The sequence below is a fragment of the Gordionus sp. m RMFG-2023 genome, chromosome 4, assembly GCF_954871325.1.
Source record: "Gordionus sp. m RMFG-2023 chromosome 4, tfGorSpeb1-WG-v2, whole genome shotgun sequence".
Classification (NCBI taxonomy): Eukaryota; Metazoa; Nematomorpha; class Gordioida; order Chordodea; family Parachordodidae; genus Gordionus; species Gordionus sp. m RMFG-2023.
Window position 1 is genome coordinate 15,826,271 of NC_088778.1, and position 25,123 is coordinate 15,851,393.

At 25.1% G+C, this 25,123-nt stretch overlaps 3 protein-coding genes across 4 annotated transcripts in view; 2 read left to right on the forward strand and 1 right to left on the reverse strand.

Moving 5' to 3' along the window:
- Positions 1-194: 194 nt before the first annotated feature.
- On the forward strand, positions 195-2,882 carry LOC135927964 (uncharacterized). Of its 2 annotated transcripts, none has more exons than XM_065464252.1 (5): positions 195-393; positions 573-763; positions 1,023-1,160; positions 1,518-1,768; positions 2,618-2,882. In XM_065464252.1, the coding sequence occupies exons 1-5, from the start codon at positions 381-383 to the stop codon at positions 2,787-2,789; spliced, it is 765 nt and encodes a 254-aa protein (XP_065320324.1). In that variant the 5' UTR covers positions 195-380; the 3' UTR covers positions 2,790-2,882. The 2 variants fall into 2 exon arrangements, with proteins under 2 accessions (XP_065320324.1, XP_065320325.1); XM_065464253.1 differs by lacking the exon at positions 2,618-2,882 and adding an exon at positions 2,000-2,022.
- A 45-nt stretch (positions 2,883-2,927) lies between these two features.
- Positions 2,928-18,882, reverse strand: LOC135927963 (solute carrier family 38 member 10-like). Its single transcript, XM_065464250.1, has 13 exons — positions 18,706-18,882; positions 18,548-18,665; positions 18,461-18,506; positions 18,324-18,417; positions 18,137-18,277; positions 17,466-17,587; positions 17,165-17,267; positions 8,139-8,366; positions 5,205-5,310; positions 4,469-4,651; positions 4,081-4,247; positions 3,594-3,702; positions 2,928-3,479 (listed from the first exon to the last, which is right to left on the reverse strand). Exons 1-13 carry the CDS (start codon positions 18,865-18,867, stop codon positions 3,055-3,057), a joined length of 2,004 nt encoding a protein of 667 aa, XP_065320322.1. The 5' UTR covers positions 18,868-18,882; the 3' UTR covers positions 2,928-3,054.
- A 286-nt stretch (positions 18,883-19,168) lies between these two features.
- LOC135928667 (uncharacterized) overlaps positions 19,169-25,123 on the forward strand; it is a 34,271-nt gene continuing 28,316 nt past the window's right edge. The window contains exons 1-6 of the mRNA XM_065465123.1: positions 19,169-19,363; positions 19,407-19,541; positions 19,583-19,704; positions 19,746-19,866; positions 20,071-20,185; positions 20,228-20,441. Coding sequence (XP_065321195.1) covers positions 19,169-19,363; positions 19,407-19,541; positions 19,583-19,704; positions 19,746-19,866; positions 20,071-20,185; positions 20,228-20,441 — 902 coding nt within the window. The remainder of the gene's footprint in view (positions 19,364-19,406; positions 19,542-19,582; positions 19,705-19,745; positions 19,867-20,070; positions 20,186-20,227; positions 20,442-25,123) is intronic.

Here is a 25,123-nt window from a genome sequence, read left to right on the forward strand (position 1 = left end):
AATTGAAAGGGGTCGGGTTGAACCCTTGATTGATTTGATATGGAATTCACCATATATATTTAATAATTTACAACAGCATTTTTTGGATAAAATTAGTTTACAGACTATTTAGTTAGATATTAGTAATTGTCTATTTTTAATTTACTAGTTCTTAATAAATTTTAAAATCCCCCTCCCCTTTGCCCTAATAAAAATTATGGTTATTACGTGCATGTATAATGAAATGCATAAGTGTTGTAATTATTATTTATCAATTTATAAACCAAAATTCTTTTTGTAAAATAAAATTTTATCGTAATTGAAACAGAATATATGATCCTATAAATGTGAATCTAACACCTACTATTCGCGTTGTGAATAACGAAACCGCTTCCTATTCTATGGATTATAAAGGTTATTTTTTAAAAAATATTTTAACCATAATAGAATTGAAAAATATTTCCTTCTCAAATATGCTGATAATTTTGCACTAAAAATTTTTATAATGACCACCTAATTTAAAGTTGCTAAATATAAGTTATTTTAGAATGTATATCATTTTACCATAAAAAACATTAAATTTTTTATTCAAGGTAAAAATAAATCTATAGATATTAGCAAGGATTATAATAATACCAAAGATTCTTCAGAAATATCGACCATCACTCATCCTAATTTAGAAAATAAAAAAGAAAATTTCATTCGCCAAACTATTTTTCCACCTGATAAAAATGCTAAATTTGATTCACCAAATTCAAGAAAATTACTTCCAAATCCATTTAAAGTTATATTTTGAAATTTTTTTCTTCATATTTCAAATATTTTTTAAAAAACATGTTTTTCTCGTAACTGGTTAGGGCTTAAATTAATTGATTATATGCTCTCTGCAGTTCTTTGGCATATCTTATTTTATTTATTATACATTTTTTTAATGGTTTAAATTGTATTTGTACTTATTGGAAATTATGAACGCATTAAATTTCTAACTCAAAATTGTATCTTTTTTAATTTTTCCTATCTGCATATTATGCAATATAACAAAGAACACATCAAAAATGACCAATAGTTTTTCTGCATTAGAAGCTATAGACAAGAAGTTATCGTTGAATGAAGAAGACCATCACACAAAAAATATAGTAAATCCTAAGCGGAAAAATAAAGAAGTCGTTAAAACCAATAAAGTATGTGTTTGATTATATATTCTGATAACTTATCAATATCTTTTTTATATAAAAATATTATATTGGTTTAGCATTGAAAAACATTTTAATGTTTTCCTTGTAGACCTCCATAAGGTGATCACTCTAAGGCGTTTATATTTTTTAAAATCAACATTAGAAATTTTTGATCAATATTTTATAAGCATTTTTAATAGCCTTTTGAGAGATAAATCGATCAAGAGGACACCCTTAGTTTCATAATTTTAAAATATTTCGCGACAAGAATAACTAATTACTTTTATTAATTTAAAAATTTAGAAAATAGTTTTATGATAAAGTCAATAAAAATCTAAAGCTCAAATTTTTAATTTTAAACAGCCTACCAAAAAGAAAGCAGTTAACAGTTATGATACAGTAGTTAATGAAGATAATACACATGAAACTATTGTAAATGATAATGTGAAGAGGAAAAAAGAATCACAGTCAAGCATGGGGCAAACAATGCTAAGATTTATCTTTCATGACAAAAAGAATTCTGACGAAAAGGTTGTCATTGATGATGGGGAAGCTCGTGATGCAATATCAGTTGACGCAGTTAATTTAAATACATCTAAAGATGGATCTTCAAAGTAAAAAAAACAATTCGATACCTTTTAAAAATATGTATAAAATGAATTATAAGTATTTAATTTAAAATATCTCAAAAAGTAATTAAGCTATAGCCCTTTAATATAATAAAAATTTATATTTAAAATATGTCTATTACCAAAAATCGGAAATGGGTATAAAATAAAAATATCTTTTTTTTCTTTCTTTTACAGATAGACATTATACTTCTTAATATTTGTATAAAATCCTAGATAGACGAGTGCTGGGCCAATATGTTTCATTAATAGTTGAGGAAGTTAGAAATTAAAGGTAATGTGATAAAGATCGTAGAAGTAAAAGGTAAGATGGGTTACCAAATTTCTTTAAGCTCTAATAAAATACTTTATGCGATTTTCACGATGTTAACTAAATTAATATAATTTTTTATAAGATATTGCCCAAAATTCTAGTATAATTAAATAATTGTTTTATACATTTTAATAATAAGAAAAATTCGGTTCTATTACTATTAAGGTGTCTTTTTCTGAAAAAATCTTGTTCAGGCTATTCTGTCATTTCACTAAGTATTTACAATTAGGTACTCTAACTGCATAAATAATTAATGAATCTAAATTTTACCTTAATAATATAATTATCTTTCGAGTTTTAAAAAATAATAATAACCTGCTTATATTTTTTTTATAGATTCTCTACACATCACCACTTTTCACATGGCCTTTTTAAGACACTTCCTGTCGAAATATATTTACAGTTAGAACGTTCTTTTAATTATTATCCCTTCCCCGTTGACGAAATAATTGCAGATTTAACTACATTTATTGTATTAATTTATCTGAATTATTAAATATTTATGTTATACTATATTAAAGTAACCAGGATTATCAATCAAACGCAGAATTACCTTCCTTTCAAATATGGTATAAAAACAATAAATCTAGTTTAGAAACTCAATTTAATGCCATTGACATAAACGGTGAAAACGTTCCAGAAAATTTCACCAAATTCGCTATGAAGATTTACAAACGACTATTGATTAAATGAAAAAATTATAATTTATTTTTTATTTGACTTATAAAATATAAGTTTAGATTTTCTATTTCATAACCATTTCATTAAAATTCTGATTATTCAATATTGCAGATTATACAAAACGTACTTTACTATATTTATAACAATATAAAACAAGGGAAAATCAATATATTATGTAAATATTTAATAAAATAATTGTTGCTGCCCATTATGGTTTTTAAAAATCAACCATCTAACATTTTTCCGAAAATTTATTAATTATAATTGCTCTATTTGTTCAAGAACTAATAATCATGTTAGACTTAGAATCATTTTTTGAGGAAAGATTTATTTTATACATATATTCTATCTTCTTACTGGTTGATAAATTAAGCAAAACAAAATTGGGTTCTAATGATTTTAAGGAATCATTATTTCCAACTAGCGTCTTACTTTCCAGTAGTATACGGCCTGGATTAATATCTTCATTTATTATCTTATGCAATTTTGTTTCTTGAATAATTTTGTCTTTGTTTGGAATTTGATTAATAGCAGTATCATACATTCCTTGATCATCTAGTTTTGGATTATTTAATGTATCTATTATATTATCTGCCATATCATTTTCACTAGTGAGCGATTTTGGGCTGACGGGTAAAATTGCTTGAAACGAATCCTCTCCCCTAATCATCGATAAACTATTGATTATTGTTAATTGATTGCCTTAGTGATATATAAATATATTAAAAAATTATGAATCAATGTGCAATAACAAAAATCTTAGAAAAACTTTCAAATCATTAACATTCTGAAATAAATAAATAGAAAAATTATTACTATGAATTGATGGATTTTTAAGATTTTTTAAGTTGGGACTATGTGTTGATTCGAATGAGAAATTTAATGTTCCGACTATTAGTATAACGACACCAAATAATAAAACGACCTAAAATAAAAATGTGCTTAAAAAATATATATATTATTGGTTTAAAAAAAGATTTCATAAATGAATGTACATAAACTAGAATCCTAAAAATTCAATTACCAGAAAATTTTCCATTTTTGAGCTAATGCATCAAAAATTTGAATATATTAAAAAATAGCTGCATCACTAAGATTTTAATAACGCGGGTCTGTCCCAGATGTGAGGTAATGTTAATGTGATACGAAAATAATTTTAAATGAAATATATTATAAAATCAGAAAAAAGGGGGCCAGTTAGAGTTTATGCCATGAACCTGGGTCAGACTCCAGACCCTATGTTGAAGGTTCTCCAAACGCATATACTGATCTATTTTTATTTATAATATATATTTTTTATAACCTGGGCTTTCCTTCTATCTTTATAGTTAACATGGTAATTGATGTCATAAAAATGGGAGGTTACGTGTTCATGACTATTAGCTTTTATTTTGAGAAATATCCAAGCCGGGAGAATACTACATATCATAGTACCCATCAAAGATCCTACAAGACCTAGCATCACTTCAACTAATTTTAATAATAAGAAACAGTCAAATAACAAAGAAATTGCCAAAAATTAATGATGTAATCACACCAAACTATATAAATTTCATTAAACGATAAAATATGTAAAGAACAAAAAATATTTTTAATTTTTAGAACACCACTCCCCCCCCTTCCCTAATCACGCCACTGCTTGAAAATAATGCGTAAGCAACAAATCAATCTAATTAAATATTGAAATTTACTATTGGGTAGAAATATGCCAATCAAAAGGGTTAGTGTAACGATACCCAGAGTTAAGACTCTATCTCGAGAACATGATTCATTTATATCGCTTATAGCTATTTTAAAATTATTCGAAGAACACAGGTAATCATCCGGACTTCTCTTTCTAATACTAAAAGAATCGTAGTTTGAATCAAGTGTTTCTGTTTTTAATGTTTATTTTATAATGCACAAAAAAATATAACGTCTCTAAGGTACTAAATATTTCAAAATCATATTTTCATTAAATGAAATAATTTTTTCCCTTCTAGATTGACAATTTTTCTAATTTGTTTTTTTTTACCAATACTAATTTTTTTAAATATACTCTTTAAAAAACACGGTCTAGCCTTAGGTTTAAAAATAAAAATCCAGCTCAACCTAAAATTTAATATTTATTTGAATGATCAATTAATAAAATATATAAAGGTAAGCATTAAATAAAAGGGAAAATATTATCAGCAGGACTTCTTTTTATACATGTTTAGTGAGTATTAAGAGGGGAGGGTGAAAAAGGAATTTGACTAGATTTTTTTAAAAAAAATTTATAAATGGAATTTTTTAATTAAAATATGTGATTAATTTATAAATACAAGGGAAAAAATATCAGAAAGATTTCTTTTTATACACGTTCAGTGAGTGGGGTATTTAGAGATCTCTAGATTTTATTTTAAAAAATAATTTTTTTTATTTATCTAAAAATAAGGGCTTACAGACCGTTATAATAATTATCCATCATTTCTAAATCTACGAGTGGTTTATTATCCTCTTGCGTTAAATCATTTTCAGACATTTCCTTGAGATCAAATGAAGAGTATTTTCTCTAAAAAAAAATTTATCCATGAAGTAAGGAAAATCTTTGTAATATTTACAATTATATTTAAATTAATTTTACGGGGTCAAATATGTTAATTAAGACGTATTTGAAATGGTATAAGATTAGATAAATCCAAAGATCGAAAACGAACCTGACTTTTTTTTGAGAACGGAGTCTGCCATAGTTTTAAAAATTTTTATAATTTAAATCGGAATCTAAAAAATATATAAAACTGGTTCGATTAGGCTTCTAAATCATTAGTATATTGTGATTTTAATTTTATTTTAAATTTCAAATTAAATTAATATTTAGAGTGTTTAATATAAGATCATAATTGATTCGAATCTATAATGGCAGGTCTTTTTTTAAAAGAGTAATTAGGAAGGTTTTAAGAGCATTTAAATGATTCTTTGAGATGAAAGTAGATTAGGGCAGAAACCATTGTGCATGGTTGTGGAAAATTTGTTAAAAGAATTGAATAAATATCAACTCACAAATCATATTTTTTATTCCATATTTTCCATAATATGAATACGGATAATCTATTCCTCTCATTTGACTATTCTAATTCATCCATCGTCAAATAAAGGTAAAGTTTATTATTTATCCATAAGGAGATAATTCTGATTCCCCGTCATTCTTGACGGGCTATCAGCTAGTAATATAAAATAAATATACATAACATAAAATAAAGAAATATAAAAAGATCGGATCGGGTTTTTACAGGTAGCGGCCCGACCCGATATTTTTGGAAAAAGCTAAATACGGTACCGATCCGATATTGAATATCGGCACAATCGTATAACATGAAAGTATTAAAAATGTAGAAAGTCCAGATTTTGTTATAAAAAATATATTAATTCATACAATCATCTATGGTAAGTTGGAAATTATAATAAGATAAAGCACCATAATTATCAGTGATAATACAATTTTACATTACATTTCGCGCGTTTGAATTGAAGGAAATATATGAAAAATGACTTAGTGATTTGTCTAAAACTTGAAATGAAATTGATAATATATAGGAAAACAATAAAGATAACACAAAGGTTTTGCAGAGTAAACAATTAACATTGAGTAGTTTTTTTATTTCCCAAATAAAATGCTCTATAAATTATCAACATTTTTGCCACAAGAATCAGGTGAAAATAATAGATTTGATTATCCTAAAAATAATGAACTTCTTTCTGCAATTATATTTGGAAAATGTCAAAATTGAGTAAAGGAAGAAACGAAACAGAAAGTTGTGAACACGGGTTCAGTGAGATTCTTTATAAATCTGAACTCATAGACTATGAAACCTTATCAAAGAAGTATTTTAAAGGATTCGGATTCATATTACATAAAAAATTTTATAAAAAAGTAATCATTCATACTTATCACCTTTAATTCTTATATTATATACCGTTTAAAATTTGATACTTCAACATTTTATACCAAATGTGTTCATGTACCCAGTCAAATATAATCGGTCAATTGACAGATATTTATGCGATAAAATATGGTCTGGGGATATAATATAAGAAGGTAACATAATGGGTAATTGCATTGATAATTTTTTAAATTATTTCAAACACGTTTTTAATCTTTTCATCTTCTGGTGGAAAGACCAACTCTTTTTTAAGTGGGTTAAAAGGGATCCCCTTTTCATAACAATGACTTATAGCTAATAGATGAAGCATAAAAATTTTTCATTCTCTAAGGTGTGGTCATTTATCTCTCCTAAGCACTATAACAATTTCTCAAAAGTTTTAGAACTCTGTTGCAAATTTTACAGAGGAAGCCAACCGTGAGCTAATTAATAACAATAAATGTGAATGATATAGTCTGATTTCTATAGTAAGATAATGAAGAATTCGCATGTGTTTATTTTTTATAATAATAGGTCAAAAATTTACAAAATCGACCTCTAATCGTTTTCGATGAAGTAAAATATTGTCCGCTGTCAAACACTTGTCATTGATTCAGTTTTTCATCCGATTCGAACTAATAACCAAGGTCAGGCTGTATACACTCATTAAACTGTTATTTCATTCCATCAAAGTGTGTTACAATATTTATGTGATATATTTAATCACAAAATAATATTTTAGAATTTTGCATACAAATATTCCTATGTCAAATGACTGACTTGTTACCCCAATAAATAGACAAAATAATCAATGTATGGAGGAAAAAAATTGCTTTAATATAGGATTAATAAACCCAAAATATTAAAAAGGTAAAAAATATGAAGTTACAAAGGCTAATAGAATTTTGAAAATAATCTCTAGTGAAAAAGATAAAGGAAAAAAATGTTGTTTTAACATTTAGGAACTTAGAAACATAAAGGATTCCTTTCTACCCTTTTCTTAATTATTTTTATTATTCAAAAGGGTAGATAACTTCTAACTATATTTGTGGGAATGGCTAAATGTCGGCTCAATCTTCAGGCGCATGCTGGAGAAGATTCGTAATTATAGCGTTTTAATTTACATAGTTTCTTCCAAATTCTATCTTTTTAAGAAAAATCCTAAGGCCAAAGTGATTGGGTTAAAAACTTGGTTTAGCCGCTAAAAATATAGTAATTACCCAACTATACTTCTAACCCTTTGAATCCCTCACTGGTATTTTTATTTAGATATTTTTAAAAATAACTAACATTCATGAACCCCGGAATCAAATTTTGGTGAACTGGCATAAATAAACTAAACCAATTGCAAAAATTAGACTTTTAATTAGAGCACCAAAAAATTTTCTTTCGTCTTCGTTAAGATAAAATTTAAATCATATAATTTAACTTATTTGTATAATATAATATAATATTTTTTTCTGTATATAGGTATGAAAACTTTGTCATCCAAGTTTTTTGAAGAACTATAGAATATTTGTTTCAAGCTTTCTTTACAGGGTAGGAGGGATAGAGGAAAACTGAGAGCGCTGCTCATTGCAAATCCTAACGTTATGAGATCGGTTAAGAGCGAAAAATGGGATAATGTTTTTTGGTTTAGATTGATTAAAATATCGCCTTTCAATGAATTGATTGGTTTGTAGAATGCCACATAGCCTAGGCTACCTACCTATAAAAAAAATACATCTTTTAAACTAATATGAATATTGGAGATGTACCGAAATCAATATCGGTATTTCCAAGCCGATATTGACTTTTTTATACAAAATAATAATAAACCGACCTAAGCATAAATTTTTTAAATTTTGTTTTCAAGAGCTAATTTTAAGTAAATTGGTTAAAATCAATTTAATAAAATGTATTAGGGATTTTTTTTAGTGATCAATATGAATGAAATGATATAAGAATATTTTATATTATTTTCGACTTATTCAAAATGAGTGAATGAAGAAATTTAGGTAAACATTATAAATCATTCTATAATAATGGTAAGGCGATATCGGCAAATTTTGGATCTAGTGTTGAGACGACTAATATTTTATTAAATCCAAATAAAAATATACCGATATTATTAGGTCTTAAGTAAATTCGAAAAAAAAATTTCAGTGTATTTTTCAAGGGTTTTTTATCCAGGAACAGGATTCGATATTTTATTATATGAAATTAAAAATAATATTGACAATATAGGGGAAATGTGCCATGAATGGCTATGTTTTTGCTTTTTTGAAAAAAATATTAAAAGAGGAAAAGATTTGTTTTGATTTTTCAAAGAAAACGTGGTTTGTATGACCAATTGCGAGAAAAATTTAGTGAAAAATCGTGGCGATTAAGGGTATGAACCCAGGGTCTTTTTCCAGGGCTCGTGATCAGAGCTGGTTTAGTCAATTTTTATACCCAAACCACGGGTTTGAGAGTTACACAACTAACCAATTAACAAAACTTAATCTTTTTTATTTATATAATTTTCAAATTAATAAATTTATTTATACGTGTAGATTTACAAATCAATCTCCTTACTTTCAAATTTAAATGGTTATGTAATTAAAAAGTGTGCTCTCTTCTCTTAACCTCATCTACTCTTCTGTTGTGATTTAATCTTGACGTGGATGCTACCTATTTCAACATTGTATTGAAAATTTAATAATTAAATTTTTTGCTTTTGGAAAAAGGGTGAAATCATATTTTTATTCACGTCGATGTTATATTATTCCATGCAAATCAAATCCAAGAAGTTTTTCAATCTCATTAGCTTCTCCCAAATATAACATACACAACAGTTATCTGTACTTTGGTATTAAAAATGTTAAAATTTTAAAGCATATATTTTTTAATGTTTACCTAATAAATTTTAAATATGTTGTAATATGTAAATAAATTTTAGATTCGTTAAATCTGTACTTTATATTTAATTTGCATAAAGAGTTCTTTTGGATTTATTATTATAACGCGGGATAAAAATATTATATTTGAATAGTGAGAACTGAAAATAATTTAAGTTATGAATATTAGTTATAAAGAAGATTGAAAAGAGTATAAAAACTCCAATTTTTACCATTCGCGAGCATCTTTTATAATTATTAACTTTTTTGTATTTTATTTTTATTTTTATTAATTTTTTTTATTATTTTTACTTTTATAATTTTGTTAATTTGATAATGTTATAATTTTAAATTGATTTCATGATTCCTAATTATTATTAATTTCTTTTTTATATATATATTTGTTTTCTATTTTTATTTTTAGGTCCCAAAAGACTCACATTCAACATAACAAATAAAAGTAAAAAATTATTAACCAGTCCATATTATTTAGCTAGCTCGCCCAATAAGATAAACGGGCGTAAGCTAAAAATCAGCTCGTTTCAGTAAAAAATTCAAAAAAGTTGAAAAATAAATATTATGACAATTGTCACTTTTCTATGATACATCTTAACTAAAATTTTAACTTAACATGTTTACAATATATATATATTTACAGTTTGTTTAAAAAATTCAAAAAAGTTGAAAAATAAATATTATGACAATTGTCACTTTCTAACTCCACTGAAATTTTAATTTAACTTATTTACAATAAATATTTTTACCTATTTGCTTTGAAAAAATTCAAGAAAGTTCACAAATAACGATTACAATTGTTTTTCTATGGTGCATCCTCACTAAAATTTTAACTTAACATGTTTACAATAAATATTTTTACCTATTTGCTTTGAAAAAATTCAAAAAAGTTTAAAAATACTTGTCACTTTTCTGTGGTATCTTCACTAAAATTTTAATTTAACATGTTTACAATATATATTTACAAGTTTATTTAAAAAATTCAAAAAAGTTGAAAAATAAATATTATGACAATTGCCACTTTTTATGGTACATCTTAACTGAATTTTAACTTAACATGTTTACAATAAATATTTTTACCTATTTACTTTAAAATAACTCAAAAAACATCAAAAATAACGATTATGACAATTGTCACTTTTCTATGATATATCCTAATTTAAATTTTAATCTAACATGTATATTTTTGCCCATTTGATCCAAAAAAATTAAGAAAAACAAAAATTTTTAAAAATAACGAATATGAGATTTGTGACTTTTCTATGGTTTATCTTCTCTGATATCTCAAGTAGTAGGAAGAACTAGACTATCCCCAACTATACAGTGGTCAGGTTCGGTTAGGCTCAAAAATTGATTTAGTCGACTAAATTAATCGATAAGCATGTAGACTAAATGGGCCCACTATGCTGACTAAATAGATCAACTTAGTCGACTAAAATAGTTGTTTTAGTCAACTATATTAGTCGTTTTAGTCGACTAAATTAGTCTATTAATTTAGTCGCTAAAATTTTTAGTCGATTTCCATGACTACGACTATTAGTGGTAGTCGAAAGAACTCGACTAATTAACAACACTAATTGGATCAGTACAATAAACGGGAAAAAGTATGAGTTTATTTCTAATAAATATATAATCTAGGTATATATAAAAAAACTGGATAATTTATTCAAAGGTTTTGATGTGTTATTATTTATTGAACATTTAGATAAAAATTTTAGCCAACAAATATGGTCAAAGTAAAAAAAAATTATTATACATTCAAACTTAATCACTTACAAAGAAAAAAAAGTAAGGTATGAAAAATATAAATAAATAAAAAAATAAATTTTGAAGAAAAAAATAACATAAGCTATTTTTAATGTAAAAATAAAATGATGTACAATTTTATTTTTCGGTATTTATTCGAATTTATTTTTTTTTAAAATAATTAAAAAAAATAAATTCGAAATTTATTTTTGAAATTTTTATAAAAAATTACTAAGTACTGCTGTTAATTTTTATAAATTTATCAACCCAAACGATTATAGCCTTTTATATTAATATATTTTTTAGTATCAGAATATAATTTTATGGAAAGCATAAGAGTGCATAGGAGCCTCACAAAAATGACTAAAAATTCAGAGATTCTGTAGAAAATAGGAAAATTTGGGAGGAAATTGGAAAAAAAATAACCTGATATATGATCACTATATTCAGTCCTATCTTCAAATATTATATAATAAATAACTAATAATTGAATCATATCATGCATTTAAATTATTTTAATTTTTTTAAAACTAAAATGTGTCCAAAATTTTTGCGACTGAAAAACTGACTGAAAAACTCAGATAAAAAAATTCTTTATTATATATTTTTCAAATAAAAATATTTTTTTTTGTGTTATAAAAATATAAAGAAAATTATCAATATTCGATATTATTATTTTATAAAAAAAAAATAATTTTGTTCGAAAAATATATAATAAAGAATTTTTTTATCTGAGTTTAGCGTTCGCAACAATTTATATTCGTTAGCAGTCGCAACAATTAGAATTATTTTATCTCAGTTTTTCAATCGCAAGAATTTTTGTTATTAATTTATGAAAATATTAAAATTTTAAGGATTTTTTAAAAATATTTTGGACGCAGCCTAAAATAAGAATTTTAAAAAATTTTCTATAACTATTTTTATTTTTACATCTAAAAATTTAAAAAACGTAATCAAGTCAGGACAGTTGTATCTTAATTCAATAGAATTAAAAACAAAAAATAAAGTTTAGACGTAGTCTTAAATGTAATAAAGTAAAATTCTAGATTGATGTTTTCTTGCTTTTATTGTTTAGTAGAATTCCAGATCCTAAATTTATTCCAGCATTTGAAGTTAAAAATTTCTAGACTATTAAGAAGTGAGATACTTTAATTTTTGAAAAAACTTATGTTTTCATTCTAAATCTTAGCACCGATTCAATTTTTCATAAATTTAGGATTATGGTATTAGGCTTACAAATCTTCCGAATGTAAGTTAAATCGTTTTTGGGGGGTATTTAATTTTAAATCTGTGTATAGATATATAGACTTAGGAGCGCATCTAGTTCGTACTACTCAAGGATGTGGAACCATTAGCTAGCGATTGGAGGGCATTGGCCCGAGAGGGAAAACCGGAAGCAAGGTCCCGGAGTCGAACAAGATAAACGTGGAGGGAGGCGAAAGATTTAAACCTGTGTTATGGATGTGGAAAGGCAGGGCATATACGAAGATGATGTCCAAGGGAACAATATGGAGGATCTCCAAGAACGTGTGAAGGAAAAAAAAGAAGGGAGTTCAATAATCGCAACCAAGAGGAGTTGTCCACATTTTACCAGTGTTAAGGGTAGGTGAAGAATATAGGCAACTATTGGAGTCGCCGAAGGCGGGGAAAAAAGGGAGGTGTCATAATTGAATTTTTTTTGGTAAAGTCATGATGAATTCGTTTTGAGTTATTTTTATCGCGTTAGCTTTATATTTTTAGATATGTAAAAATTATTTTTGGTTAAGTCATTATATTTTACAATTTTTAATTAAATATAATTAAATTATGATTCGGGGATTTATAATTTTTAAGAAATGTATTTTTAGTTCAAAATTATTTTTGGTAAATCATAGCTTCCCTATAAAAGGGAAGTTAAATTATAAAAAAATTGTAAAAATTCGTTTATTTTATGTTTTAAAAATTTAAAATCTTAATTAATAAAAGGTTTGTGTGGCAATTTTGTGATTTATTTTCTGGTTGTAATATTCACTATAGAAGCGGCAAAACGTGATAGTTTTAATCTCATATAATGTTGTTCAAAAGATGTCAGCAATTCTGTGAAAATTTGATTAATTTTTATGAAATTAACAGCTTTCAACATATATTGCCTGTTAAGTTAAATATGCAAGTTTTCGAATTTTTATTATATGAGTTCTAAATACTTGTATTATTTCATATGCTTGAGATTCATCAAATAACGATTAGTAAGATATTGTTGGCTTTAATATTAGAGGAAGTGCACAGGTTTTAAGGTAATTTAAAAAAAAATTATATAGAGCAACATTATGTTTGGTGTATACCCTTCATTTTTTTGTTAGAAAGATTTATCATAAAAAGTTAATTTAAGTGATAAAAGGTAAAAAAAGTTAAAAATCACAGAAAATAATGATAAAATATGTGATTTATAAATATAAAAGAATACACTTATGATCAAGTGAAAAAAAACTTTTTGGTATTTTTTAATCTTAATTGATTTAACCTAGTTATACCATTGACATTGAGTGAGTCAATTATTTTTGGTCAATTACCCAAATATTATTAATGAAATTGACTGATTGTCAAAACTTAAAATATAATTTTTTGAATATAATAATTTGCTTCCAGCAGTTTAATCGGTATTTGATCAAGTGTCCTGAATAAAGACCCAGCAGACAAAATATAGTGGACAAAAGGACATCAGAAAAAAATTCCCAAATTTAAATTATATTTTGAAATGTTTAATAAAAAGAAAAGTTTTAAAAAATATTTTAATAACTTCCACAACATTATATCAATCTTTACTAAAAAAAACTGGCTAATGGGAATGTGCATCACTAATGTGCATTCGCTGTTTTTTAAATATATTTTTATAAAAAATCGTGAGACTATAAAAGAAAACTTATTTTAATGAAAATTATATATCGTTTAGTAAATAATTAATAAATAGGGAGTTCATGGATTGAAAAATTACAAGTGTAATGAAGGGTCGGTAGTTCAATTACCATTGGGAACTATTTTTGGTACTCCTAATTCTGAAGCTAGTCAGTACGAATAATAAATAAAGAATTGATGAAATTGTAGCTAGCCAGAAAGTATAAGGGGAGGGCGTTTAAATATTTTTAAAAAATCTGGCCATTCAATTGTTAAAATACTCAATTCTTAATGATTATTTTAAGTAATAAATAAAGAATTGATGAAATTGTAGCTAGCCAGAAAGTATAAGGGGAGGGCGTTTAAATATTTTTAAAAAATCTGGCCATTAAATTGTTAAAATACTCATTTCTTAATGATTATTTTAAAAAACTTTAGAGGTGTAATGGATAAAATACTAGATTAATGCGTCAGAGCTATTATAGGTTATCCGCTTGATTCCCAACAGGACCCCTTTTTTCTCAAGGTACACAGCACTAACAGTTTTCAAAGGTTAGAGATAGTACTGAGCTAGTATTACGGGAGTATGGTTAATATATATTTAAAAAAAGGGGTTAAAATCTTAAAATAATTTTTTTATGAATAATTTTAACCATCCTAATGATATAAAGCACAAGGCGAGGTTATATCAGACCCGTTTTTAGGAACTTTTTTTTCTGATGAAAGCCAGCACTAGCATTAGCAGAGAGTTAGAAAGATGACAGTAAGTCAGCATGAAAATAGGGGAAGGTCAATATAAAATTAAAGATTTAATAAAATTTTGTTAGATTTAAAATATAAATACTCAGTCTTTAAAACAACGTAGTGGTTGATTGGTGTAGATGCAAGGTTAATGCATTTGAGCTATCTCGTATTTAAACATTTGATTCCCAGTGGTCCTCATTTTTAGTAAACACTTTAATAAAGTAACTGAGCATGAGCAGTTGCTCCAAAGTTATAGATGTGGCAGCAATACAGTATGGATGGGGTAAGGTTAATATATTATGAAATTTAGTCAATGTTTAAATTCAGGACAATATGGGGATAGTTTATATATATCAGGGTTTCGAACCGTTAAGCATAACGGTTCGGTTTGTTCCGGTTTTTAGTTTAAAATTTTATAAAGGTTTTGTTCCATTTCGGTTTTTAAAAAAAAATTCATATCGGTTCGGTTCGATTTATAATTTATAACGGTTCATTTCGGTTTGTTCCGGTTTTTATAAATTTGATTTAAAAAAAATTAATCATTAACCATGTATATATTAATTTTAGAGAAAAATCTTTTCAATTTATAATTTCTTATTTAATTTAACCAATCTAATAGATATTTTTATTAAACTTAGTAAATATAAATTAGACAAATTAATTTTTTTTTATTTCATAAATAAATAAGATAAAAACAAACATGCACTAATACAATAAGGAATAAAATAACACATAAATATAATGACAATACTATTTATGTTTAAAAAGAGAATTAGAACGGATGACTAAAATATTTTCTAATATTTCAGGATTTAATTTAGTTCTCTGCGCAGAGAGTATAAACTTAAGGCTAGAAAATGCTCTTTCTATGGATACCTGCATAGCTGGAACTGCTAGCACATTTATAACTAACTTATAAAGTTCTGGCATACTATTCTTTACATTTTCCCAATAATTCAAAAGATTAGTATCTTTTTCTAATCTCTCTATATTATCAAATGACCGAATTATATATTCTATTTCTATACATTTATTTTAATTTTCTATGCCCTATTCTTATTAAGACTTTTATGCGACTTTAATAAATTTACAAAATCATCATCTAAATTATTTTTCGAATGCAAACGCGTAGGCATAGTATTTAGGATTTCAATATTCTGATTATTTAGACTTTGTATCAAGTTCCAAGTTTTACAAAGATGTTTTCTGGCGATCTCTCTTTCTTCAAATGTTAAAAATATTATTTTAATAATAAATAATTTATAATGACTTAAATGAATATTAGAATTCTGAATTTAAAAAAACAATATGATTATAAATAAAAAATTATCGTATCATTAAAATATTGTTGACCATTTTATTTATTGTCATTTAAATTCTATGATCCAAGTTTTTATAATGAGATAAAAAGTAAACCATATAATATAAAAATGAATGTAAAAAGTACTTGATTTCTATTAGATGTTAGTTATTAATAGTAGATTTATTTAATTTTAGCTTATTAATAACTTATATATATAAACTTGTTAATTTAGCCAAGAATATTATGTGTGATTTTAAGATATCTTATCTAATTAACAGATAATTAGCCTAATCTCTAATAAAATAAGTATTTAAAGAAAAAAACAATAAACTAGGTATTAATTGATATATAATGTTGATAATATAAAAATATTTAATTTGAAAAGAAATCACCAATTTAAAAAATTCCCCCAAGGAAAATTAAAATATCAAATTTAGGTTAATAATTTAAAATTGATTATTTTTTAAAACCGTTTTGAACCGGTTCAAAATATTTATAAAGGTTCGGTTAAGGTTACGGTTCAGAAAATCATAACGGTTCATTCCGGTTTGGCGGTTCGGTTCAGTTCGAAGCCCTGATATATATATCAAAAAATGGTAAAATAAATTTACTATATTATTATAGAAAACTAAGTCCCAGATTATCATAAATTTATTACTTCAAATATTTAAGTGTTCTAAATAAATTACCCTATCAAAGCATATAAAAAATCTATTCAAATTCTGGTTGGTTGGGGGTATTTATCTCTAGGATTCATTCAAAAGGGGAGGGCAAATGCATTCAATATTCACAAGGGGGTAGAGGGAGACAATAAATAAAAAATATATGAGCACCCTAAAAAAAAATAGTAGGGGATCCACTTAAATTGGTAAAGAAATAGAGGCACATAAAATACAAATTTAACAAATTTTTATTTTTAATTCCAAACAAAATGATATGATATTTAGGAATATAATATATCTTAATTACGATTATGTAGAGAGATGTGCAGATGTCAATGGCATTCTTATAAACATTAGATATCCGTTTCTGATTTGGTTCTAGCAATGCTTGATACACTAAAAATATTTGCCTGAAGAAAAAACATATTATTTAAATTAATAAATTTTTGAAAGTACAAGATAATTGTAATTTATCAATAAGATTTATATGTAAAAGATAATCATTCAAAAAATAATTTAAATATATTATAAAAATGAAGCAGGATAATAAATGTTTAGTAAAATAGTATGAATAAAAGAGTATATTATATTAATAGAATTAAATTTACGTTTGGCACGTTAATGATAAGGAAATGATTGGAATAGCATTAAATATTCCATTTGCTCTCCAGTAACATAATTCATCTACCCAGGATAAGTCTAAAATGATAGGTAGAGCTTCAAAGAATAGCTATATATTATATTATAAAAATTTATATTTAATAAATGAGATGCCAATATTTTAAAAATCTTCAAGCTTATCAGGTTTTAAATTTATTTTAGTTCTTTGACAATTCCTGGTTAAAATTTTCTAAGACTTTGGTCTACTTTTAAAATCATATAATTTTATTGCACACCTAAGATTATTTTGGTCAATTTTGAAAATGGTGTCAAAGAAAAGTTGAAAATATGAGAATGTCCAAATAATCCATTGTATGATTTTTCAGTTAGCTAATTAACATAATTGTCTATCCTGGTCTCAGATACTTATTAGAGGACATGATGCTCCAGTATGAAGCCTATTGGCTAGGTCAATAAAAAAGATTTTCTATCCAGGCTAGATAACCGAGGATTACATTTTTATGGGTCAGGCATAAAATTTATAAAATGATTAAATTTTAGAAGTGTATAAATAAAATCAAAGAATAAAATATCAAATTTAATAATGTAAAAAAATAATTTATCTATACATTATATTAAAATGCAATAATTACAAAAATATCAGATAACACATATTTACTTTGACAGCAAAGAGGATATAGAATAATATGCAAATGAATGATATACGATTTAATTTATCAATTCTGTCAACTAAGCTTAATGGTAAAATAATAAAGAATGCAAAGATGATGAGTGTCCAGGTTCTAAGCCATTTATTGTTCTAAACAAGAATACAGTGAAATATTCCTAAACTATTAAAAAATTACTTCTATGAAAAGCCATTTAGATAAAATATTGGGAACTAAATCTCCTATAACTATATAGTAAGCGGAACATATACCCAATAAAAATCCTACTATACTACATAAAATTTAATATATAATCATACTTATATTTATTTTACCTAAGTTCAGTAATTATTTTTCCAGTAGGACCCAATATACATGTAGCTAAATTTAAAAAAAATCAATTAAGGGAATAAAAATTAAACCTAGATTTTCATATGAATTTGTTTTAGTTAAGGTTGCTGATTTTATTAAGAGGTAACATGATGTTTTATTAAGCCAGGATGCAATAATAAATAAAAAACAAGATAATACAATGCCGCTCTATATAAAATGATTACGGTAAATTAATAAACAAGCTCACCTTCTCGAAAGAATAAGGAAGAGCTAATATACTAACACCAATAATGCTATTTCCTAAAATAATAGTTTGAGATATGTCTGGATCTGTAATAAAGCTTAACATCAAAACAAGTCGTAACCGCAAGTAAGTGATAAGAGTGCAAATGTGGCAGCTGTCAATCATTTAGCAGGTAGTAACCTCTCAGGTAGAATTGATTGTAGATTATTAATATTGTAAGTTCTGCCATAATCCTTTCTGATGTAGGGTGATTAAATACTTCAGTTTTAGTTAAATTAAACTAAATATAAATTATTAATTTTATTGAGCGTTATTATAAATTTGTTTTATAATACTTTACTGATATATTTAATTAAACCTTATTCCTTATAGTTTTATATCTAATCAATATATTTTATTAATTAATAATTGCTAATCATTTTTAATATATATCCAAAAAATTTCCACCCGGACATTTAAATATTTCATGCATTCATATTTTTTCCGTGAAGACGGTATGGAAAAATTTAATTTGAGTCCGAATTTTAAATGTTTTTGCTCATCAACACCTGATAATAAATTGCAATTTTTTGACACCGACCAGAACAATATTACGCAAGAATGTATTATTCCTTCTTATTTATCATCTAAAATTTCAGTTATTAAATGGGCATGGCCAAAAGTTTTCTTAATATCACATTTTATATTTTTTTTATATTACTTAGAGTGATAAAGGAATATTTAGAAATAAAAAAAAAAGCGCACACAAATTTGATGTATCTGATTTGGTAGCCATAGGATTTCAAAATGGATTGATTTATATCTATAGCTATCTCAATTGTGAAATAATTGGAAAATTAGTAATTTATATTAAGTTATAAAATTTTACAAATAAATAAAGGAGAATGGACATGCTGATGTTGTCAATGACCTCTGTTGGGATAATGACAATAGTTATTTATTTTCATGTTCAAATGATAATAACATTATAATATGGGATGTAAATCAAAGCAAATTATTTAAGTATCCATTATTGTTTTTTCTTTTATATACCCAATTTATAGAAAATGGAAGGCTGATGATTATGGGGTTCAAAGCATATCATTAACTGATGATGGGAAATATTTATTAACGGCTAGTAGAAATATTAAATTATGGCACATTGAATCTCTACAAATTGTTCAGGTACCTATTTTTTTTATGCAAATATAGATAAAATAGATTCTTAATTCAATAAAACTATTTATAATTATGATAGAAAAATAATTTTTTGTTTCATATTAACAATAAAAAATGAAGTTCTTTCATTTTATATTATTTATATATATTAGTAAAATATTATTAATTATAATTACTAATTTATTCTTTTTTATTTAACAAATCCTTAAGAATTTTGTGGGGCACATCGAATCAATTAATTACCTTAAAAATTTTTCAATTCTGCATAATTGTGATCCTATATCACCTTCCAATATGTCTATAACTTGTAAACACATTCAGAATGGTATTACAAAAACAAATAATAGTAAAGAAGAAACACCTATAGGTCCTAGCAAAGATAACTATCATAAGAAGAAAAAAAAATTTAAGATAAATGGCTTAGAAAATAATAATTTAGCAGATGATATCAAGGTACAAAATGGATATCACAGAGATTCATCAAATCCGGTTGATCCAAATGATCATGATATTCCTTATTTCTCATCCTCATGTAACTATTTTGTGTCAGCCTCTTTTAGTGAAGATATAGTAAAAGCATGGTATAAAATAAATTATATATATTCTGGTAATCAATTTAGATACTTAGATCAGGAAAACTGTTCCAAATAGCATAGAAAAATATTTTTTAGAATATAACTCCTTTTTAGACTTTGGGCCTGAATTGCCTAATTAAAAATCCATCCAATTTTTAATCTTTTTGAAACAACTATCTATTTTTTCATATTTAAAATCTATACTTGATAATTTAAATTATTTAGTATCTTATTGCTATTTATAATCTAAATTTATATATTACATCAATATGTTATTTTTAACTTTTAATTAATTTTTTAGCATGTTTTTTAAATATTTGATTGTGTGAGAAATATATGGGTAATTCCATGACAAATCGACTAGTGATTAAGCTGACCATCTAAAAAATAAATGAAACTTGTCATGTTAGTTATATGTTATAAATGTTAATAAAATCCAAATTTTAAAGTGCCAGCTCAACCAGATCCAAATATATATGCCTTCAAAGTCAAAAATCACATAATGCATGATTTCATTAAATCTTATTTTTTTTAAAAAAATACTTAAGATAGAGTTACAAATAATAAATCATTTTATAGCCCTTAAATTTTTACATTAGAAAATATTGAAAAAAAAAATTTATAGACAAATTTTTCGTATTTCTAATAAAAAATTAACATTGTTAGGAAGGGGTTTTTTGGGTGATGATGTTCTCAAAAAATTACCTTTATATTAAACTATTTAATGAAAAATCTTGATCACCATTTTTGTTTTTTTTAATTTTATTAAATTTTTTATAAATAAAAAAGATAATATAGATGGTGTTGTATTCAAAAATCATTATAATATAATATTTTTAATAAAAATATGAATTGTATTGGGATTTAAATTAAAAAATCAATTGAATATAACCAATATGATGTCCTGAGGCGATATGTAAGCAGTCAGCCCATACAGATATGATTATTATTAGGCTATATTGTAAAATAAAAATATTTTAAAATTTTATATTCAAACTATTATAAAAACATATTTCGTATTCCATTTTGCACTTATTAATAGAAATTCCTGGGTCAATAATTTTAAGGTACGTCTATCTACTAACGTTATTACATCATTAAAGGGCAACCATATCTTTTCCTCAATTGTGGGGTAAAATAAGAATAGGGATGTAAAAAGGAAATCTATATCTCCTCAGTAATTTTATTCTTTTTTAGTACTGTGGTTAACCGCTATCGGCAAAAGAAAAATTATCGGTATAACACATCTTACGTATCCTTAATATCGGCAAAAGACAAATTATCGGTATTTGAGATATAGTCAATTTGAAAGTCCTCTGCATATAAATATCCGAGTTCCTGGAATGGGGAGACTTAAATTGAATCTTTCTCATAGTTTAATCTCTTTTAAATTGTATTATTCGTTGGTTTATATATAAAATTTACTCATGGCATGTTTTGTTTTGCAAACTGATATAAATTCACTGGTGTTAATATGCATGCAATACTGGTGCGCTGAAGGCTTAAACGTGCTGCCAATCTTTTTAAAGTTCCATCAAGACCATCACATGGACCTTTTCGGGATATAGCTGAAAAATGTCATTCAGCTGTTACACCAAAATCTGATTCATGATAACACAGATTTATAAAATATTTTATGTTTTTATATTGCACAGATGATCCGTCAGAGCAATAATATATTTTACTTGACTTTTTGCTGAACTGATTAATCAAAAAAATAACGATAGTAGATTCATAACAGTGAAGGATATATCTACAAATTATGGCCTCAGGAATTTCTATCAATAAAGGCAAATAATACGATATATATATAAGAGATATGTTTTTATCATAGTTTAAATATAAAATTTTCAAATTAGCGTTCTAATAATAATCATATCTGTATGGATATGGGCTGACTGCTTACATATGGCCTCAGGACATCGTATTGTTTATACTGTTTTGATTTTTTTTATTTTAATCCCAATACAATTCATATTTTTATTAAAAATATTATAATAATTTTTGAATATAACTCCATCTATATTATTTATTTATTTTAAAAAATAAAAAATTTAATAAAATTAAAAAAACAAAAATGGCTATCTAGATTTTTTATTAAATAGTTTAATATAAAGGTAATAAGCATTTTTAGAAAATATCAACTCCCAAAAAAATCCTTTCCTAACAATGTTAATTTTTTATTTTTACCGGAAATACAAAACCACTTGTAATTTATTATTTTTTTCAATATTTTTCAATGTAAAAATTTCAGGGCTATAAAATGATATTATTTTTAATTCTATCTTAGGTATTTAAAAAAAACAATTTAATGAAATCATGCATTGGGGAGACCGGGGTTATGGCGAACCCTTAAAAGCAAACCTTAATAAAATTAAAAGTACTTTATTATTTTTAACAAAAAATATCTCATTTTGTTCAGCTCTATTAGTTTTATGGTAGGTTTAAATTTCAAAAATACATGTTACTTTTTTCAAAATTTTATTTTTTCTGGATTTTGGGAATGAGTGAACCCTATCCGGGGACGAATGAGCTTTTGCTCGAGGCTATTATAAGATCTGCTTTATTTTCCACATAAAAGTTATATATTTTTTATTACAATATATTTAATAATTTAAAGCAAAAAAGTAATATATAAAATCATATAAACAAAATAATGGGGACCTTATTCACAATCTTTGCAAATAAAAAGGATTAAAATTGCAACAGCTTCCATCTGACCAATTACTAAATTTACGAATTGAAACCAGTCTTGATTGTTATGATGCTTGTAATAATTTTTTTTGCACACTAAACAATTGTTTTTCTTATTAATAACATTTTTTTTTCTTTTATTTGCGCTCTCCATTGCTTTTGTTTTATATAGCGAAGAAGTTAAAATAGCAGAATATTGTTTTCTGATTCAAAATTTTTAGAGGTTGTTTGCTCATTTGAATAAGAATGGTTGACTTCAGACTCATATTGTCTAATTCTCGATGACATATCATTACTATCAATATTCTCAAAATTAACATTGTTATTATTATCATTGGTTTACTCATAATTTAAAGAATTGGGTAAATTATTCATGAATGTATTATAACTTTCATCAATAAAAATTATAGGTTTAAATGGCCAAATTATACATTATTTAATACCAGTTTGAACTGTAGCTACGTAAAATACTCTTGGCTATACCTGGTATATCATAGATTATAAAATGTTAACCATAATTAGTTCTTATCCATGAGTCTCAACTGAAGAGTTATAATATCTCTTTAATGGGCCAAACACTGTTTTATCCAAAGGTTGTAGTATATATATGGGTACAATGTGGTGGGAGAGTTAATAATATTATCCCTTCCTCCTAACAAAAGAATTAATAAGAATATGATTAACCAATAAAATAAGGACCTTTCTATCTTTTGTAGATTTAACATGTTTGGCAAAATGATTTAAGAAAATTAAAAAGTCATCCTCTAACATCCAGTCTGAACCATACCAATAGCACCAACTGGTCCATCTCCTAAAAAGTGGTTATAATATTTTTTCCTAGGATATATAAACATTGTGGTAAGTTTCCCAGTGCATTAACTGCAATTGCTAAAGTCATAAGAGTTCCCCTCTCACCTGATTTGATAGCTCCAACTTGTTTTTGGACTTTCATGGCTAAAACTTTAGCTGGTTTCTGTACGGTTTTTAAACCTATAATAATAATATTTTCATATAATAGCATTGTAATTTTATATTAATTAAAATTAAATTAGATTTTTATATGGAGAACATATGATAAATTAAATGCCAAGATTTTAATCACTACTGAGTGATATATTACTATTCAAAATATTAATGAATCGTAGATTACAAAGTCGGGTTTTAATTATAGAGATTATATTTGTATATAAATTCATTAATTTTATGCCTTATTCTGACATTTTAATAAATATTCATTTCTTATATGCCTTATATAAATTAATATTTTACCAGTTTCGTCCATATTAAAGATCTCATTTGTAGTTAGTCTGGGAGCATCCAAAATATTTTTAAGATTATCAAAAAAAATTTCTACATTTATCCTTATTAAAATTAATATGTTAACCAATCTTCACCAGCAGATTTGTTATTTTCTAAAGATTGTGATACTTTTTTTATATTATATTTACATGAAAGTTGATAAGCTAATTTTCTGGCCTTTATTAAAATATATTATGAACAAATAACATTTATTGATAAATTTATTTTAAGGCACATATTTGCTACTTTGATAAAATACTTAATCTGTCTTGTATTGGATAAAATAATCTTAAGTTATATCTCTTAACTATGATATAACTAAGGTTTGTAATGTTTCTAATATTGATTATTTTTGGGTGTGTAATTTCTAACCATGTTAAAATTAAAATTTAAAAAAAATGGAGAAAAAGGTTCGACCTAACCTCGTAAAAATAGCCCCAATGCCACCACTTTGATTAAGATCATATTTTGAAGTGTTTATAATATCAATTTTGTTCTGGTAAATTGATATTCTATAAAATAGGATTTTATATAAGATAATTTTTGGGTGCTAAAAATGTATATTAATCTTTATTTTTGAAAAATTATAAAGTTTTAAAAAGTTACTTTTGCAGGTACGAATCATATAATGTATTATAAAAATTCTTCAAGCTGTCCGATAGAAATAAAAATTATTGCCGCATATGCATTATATA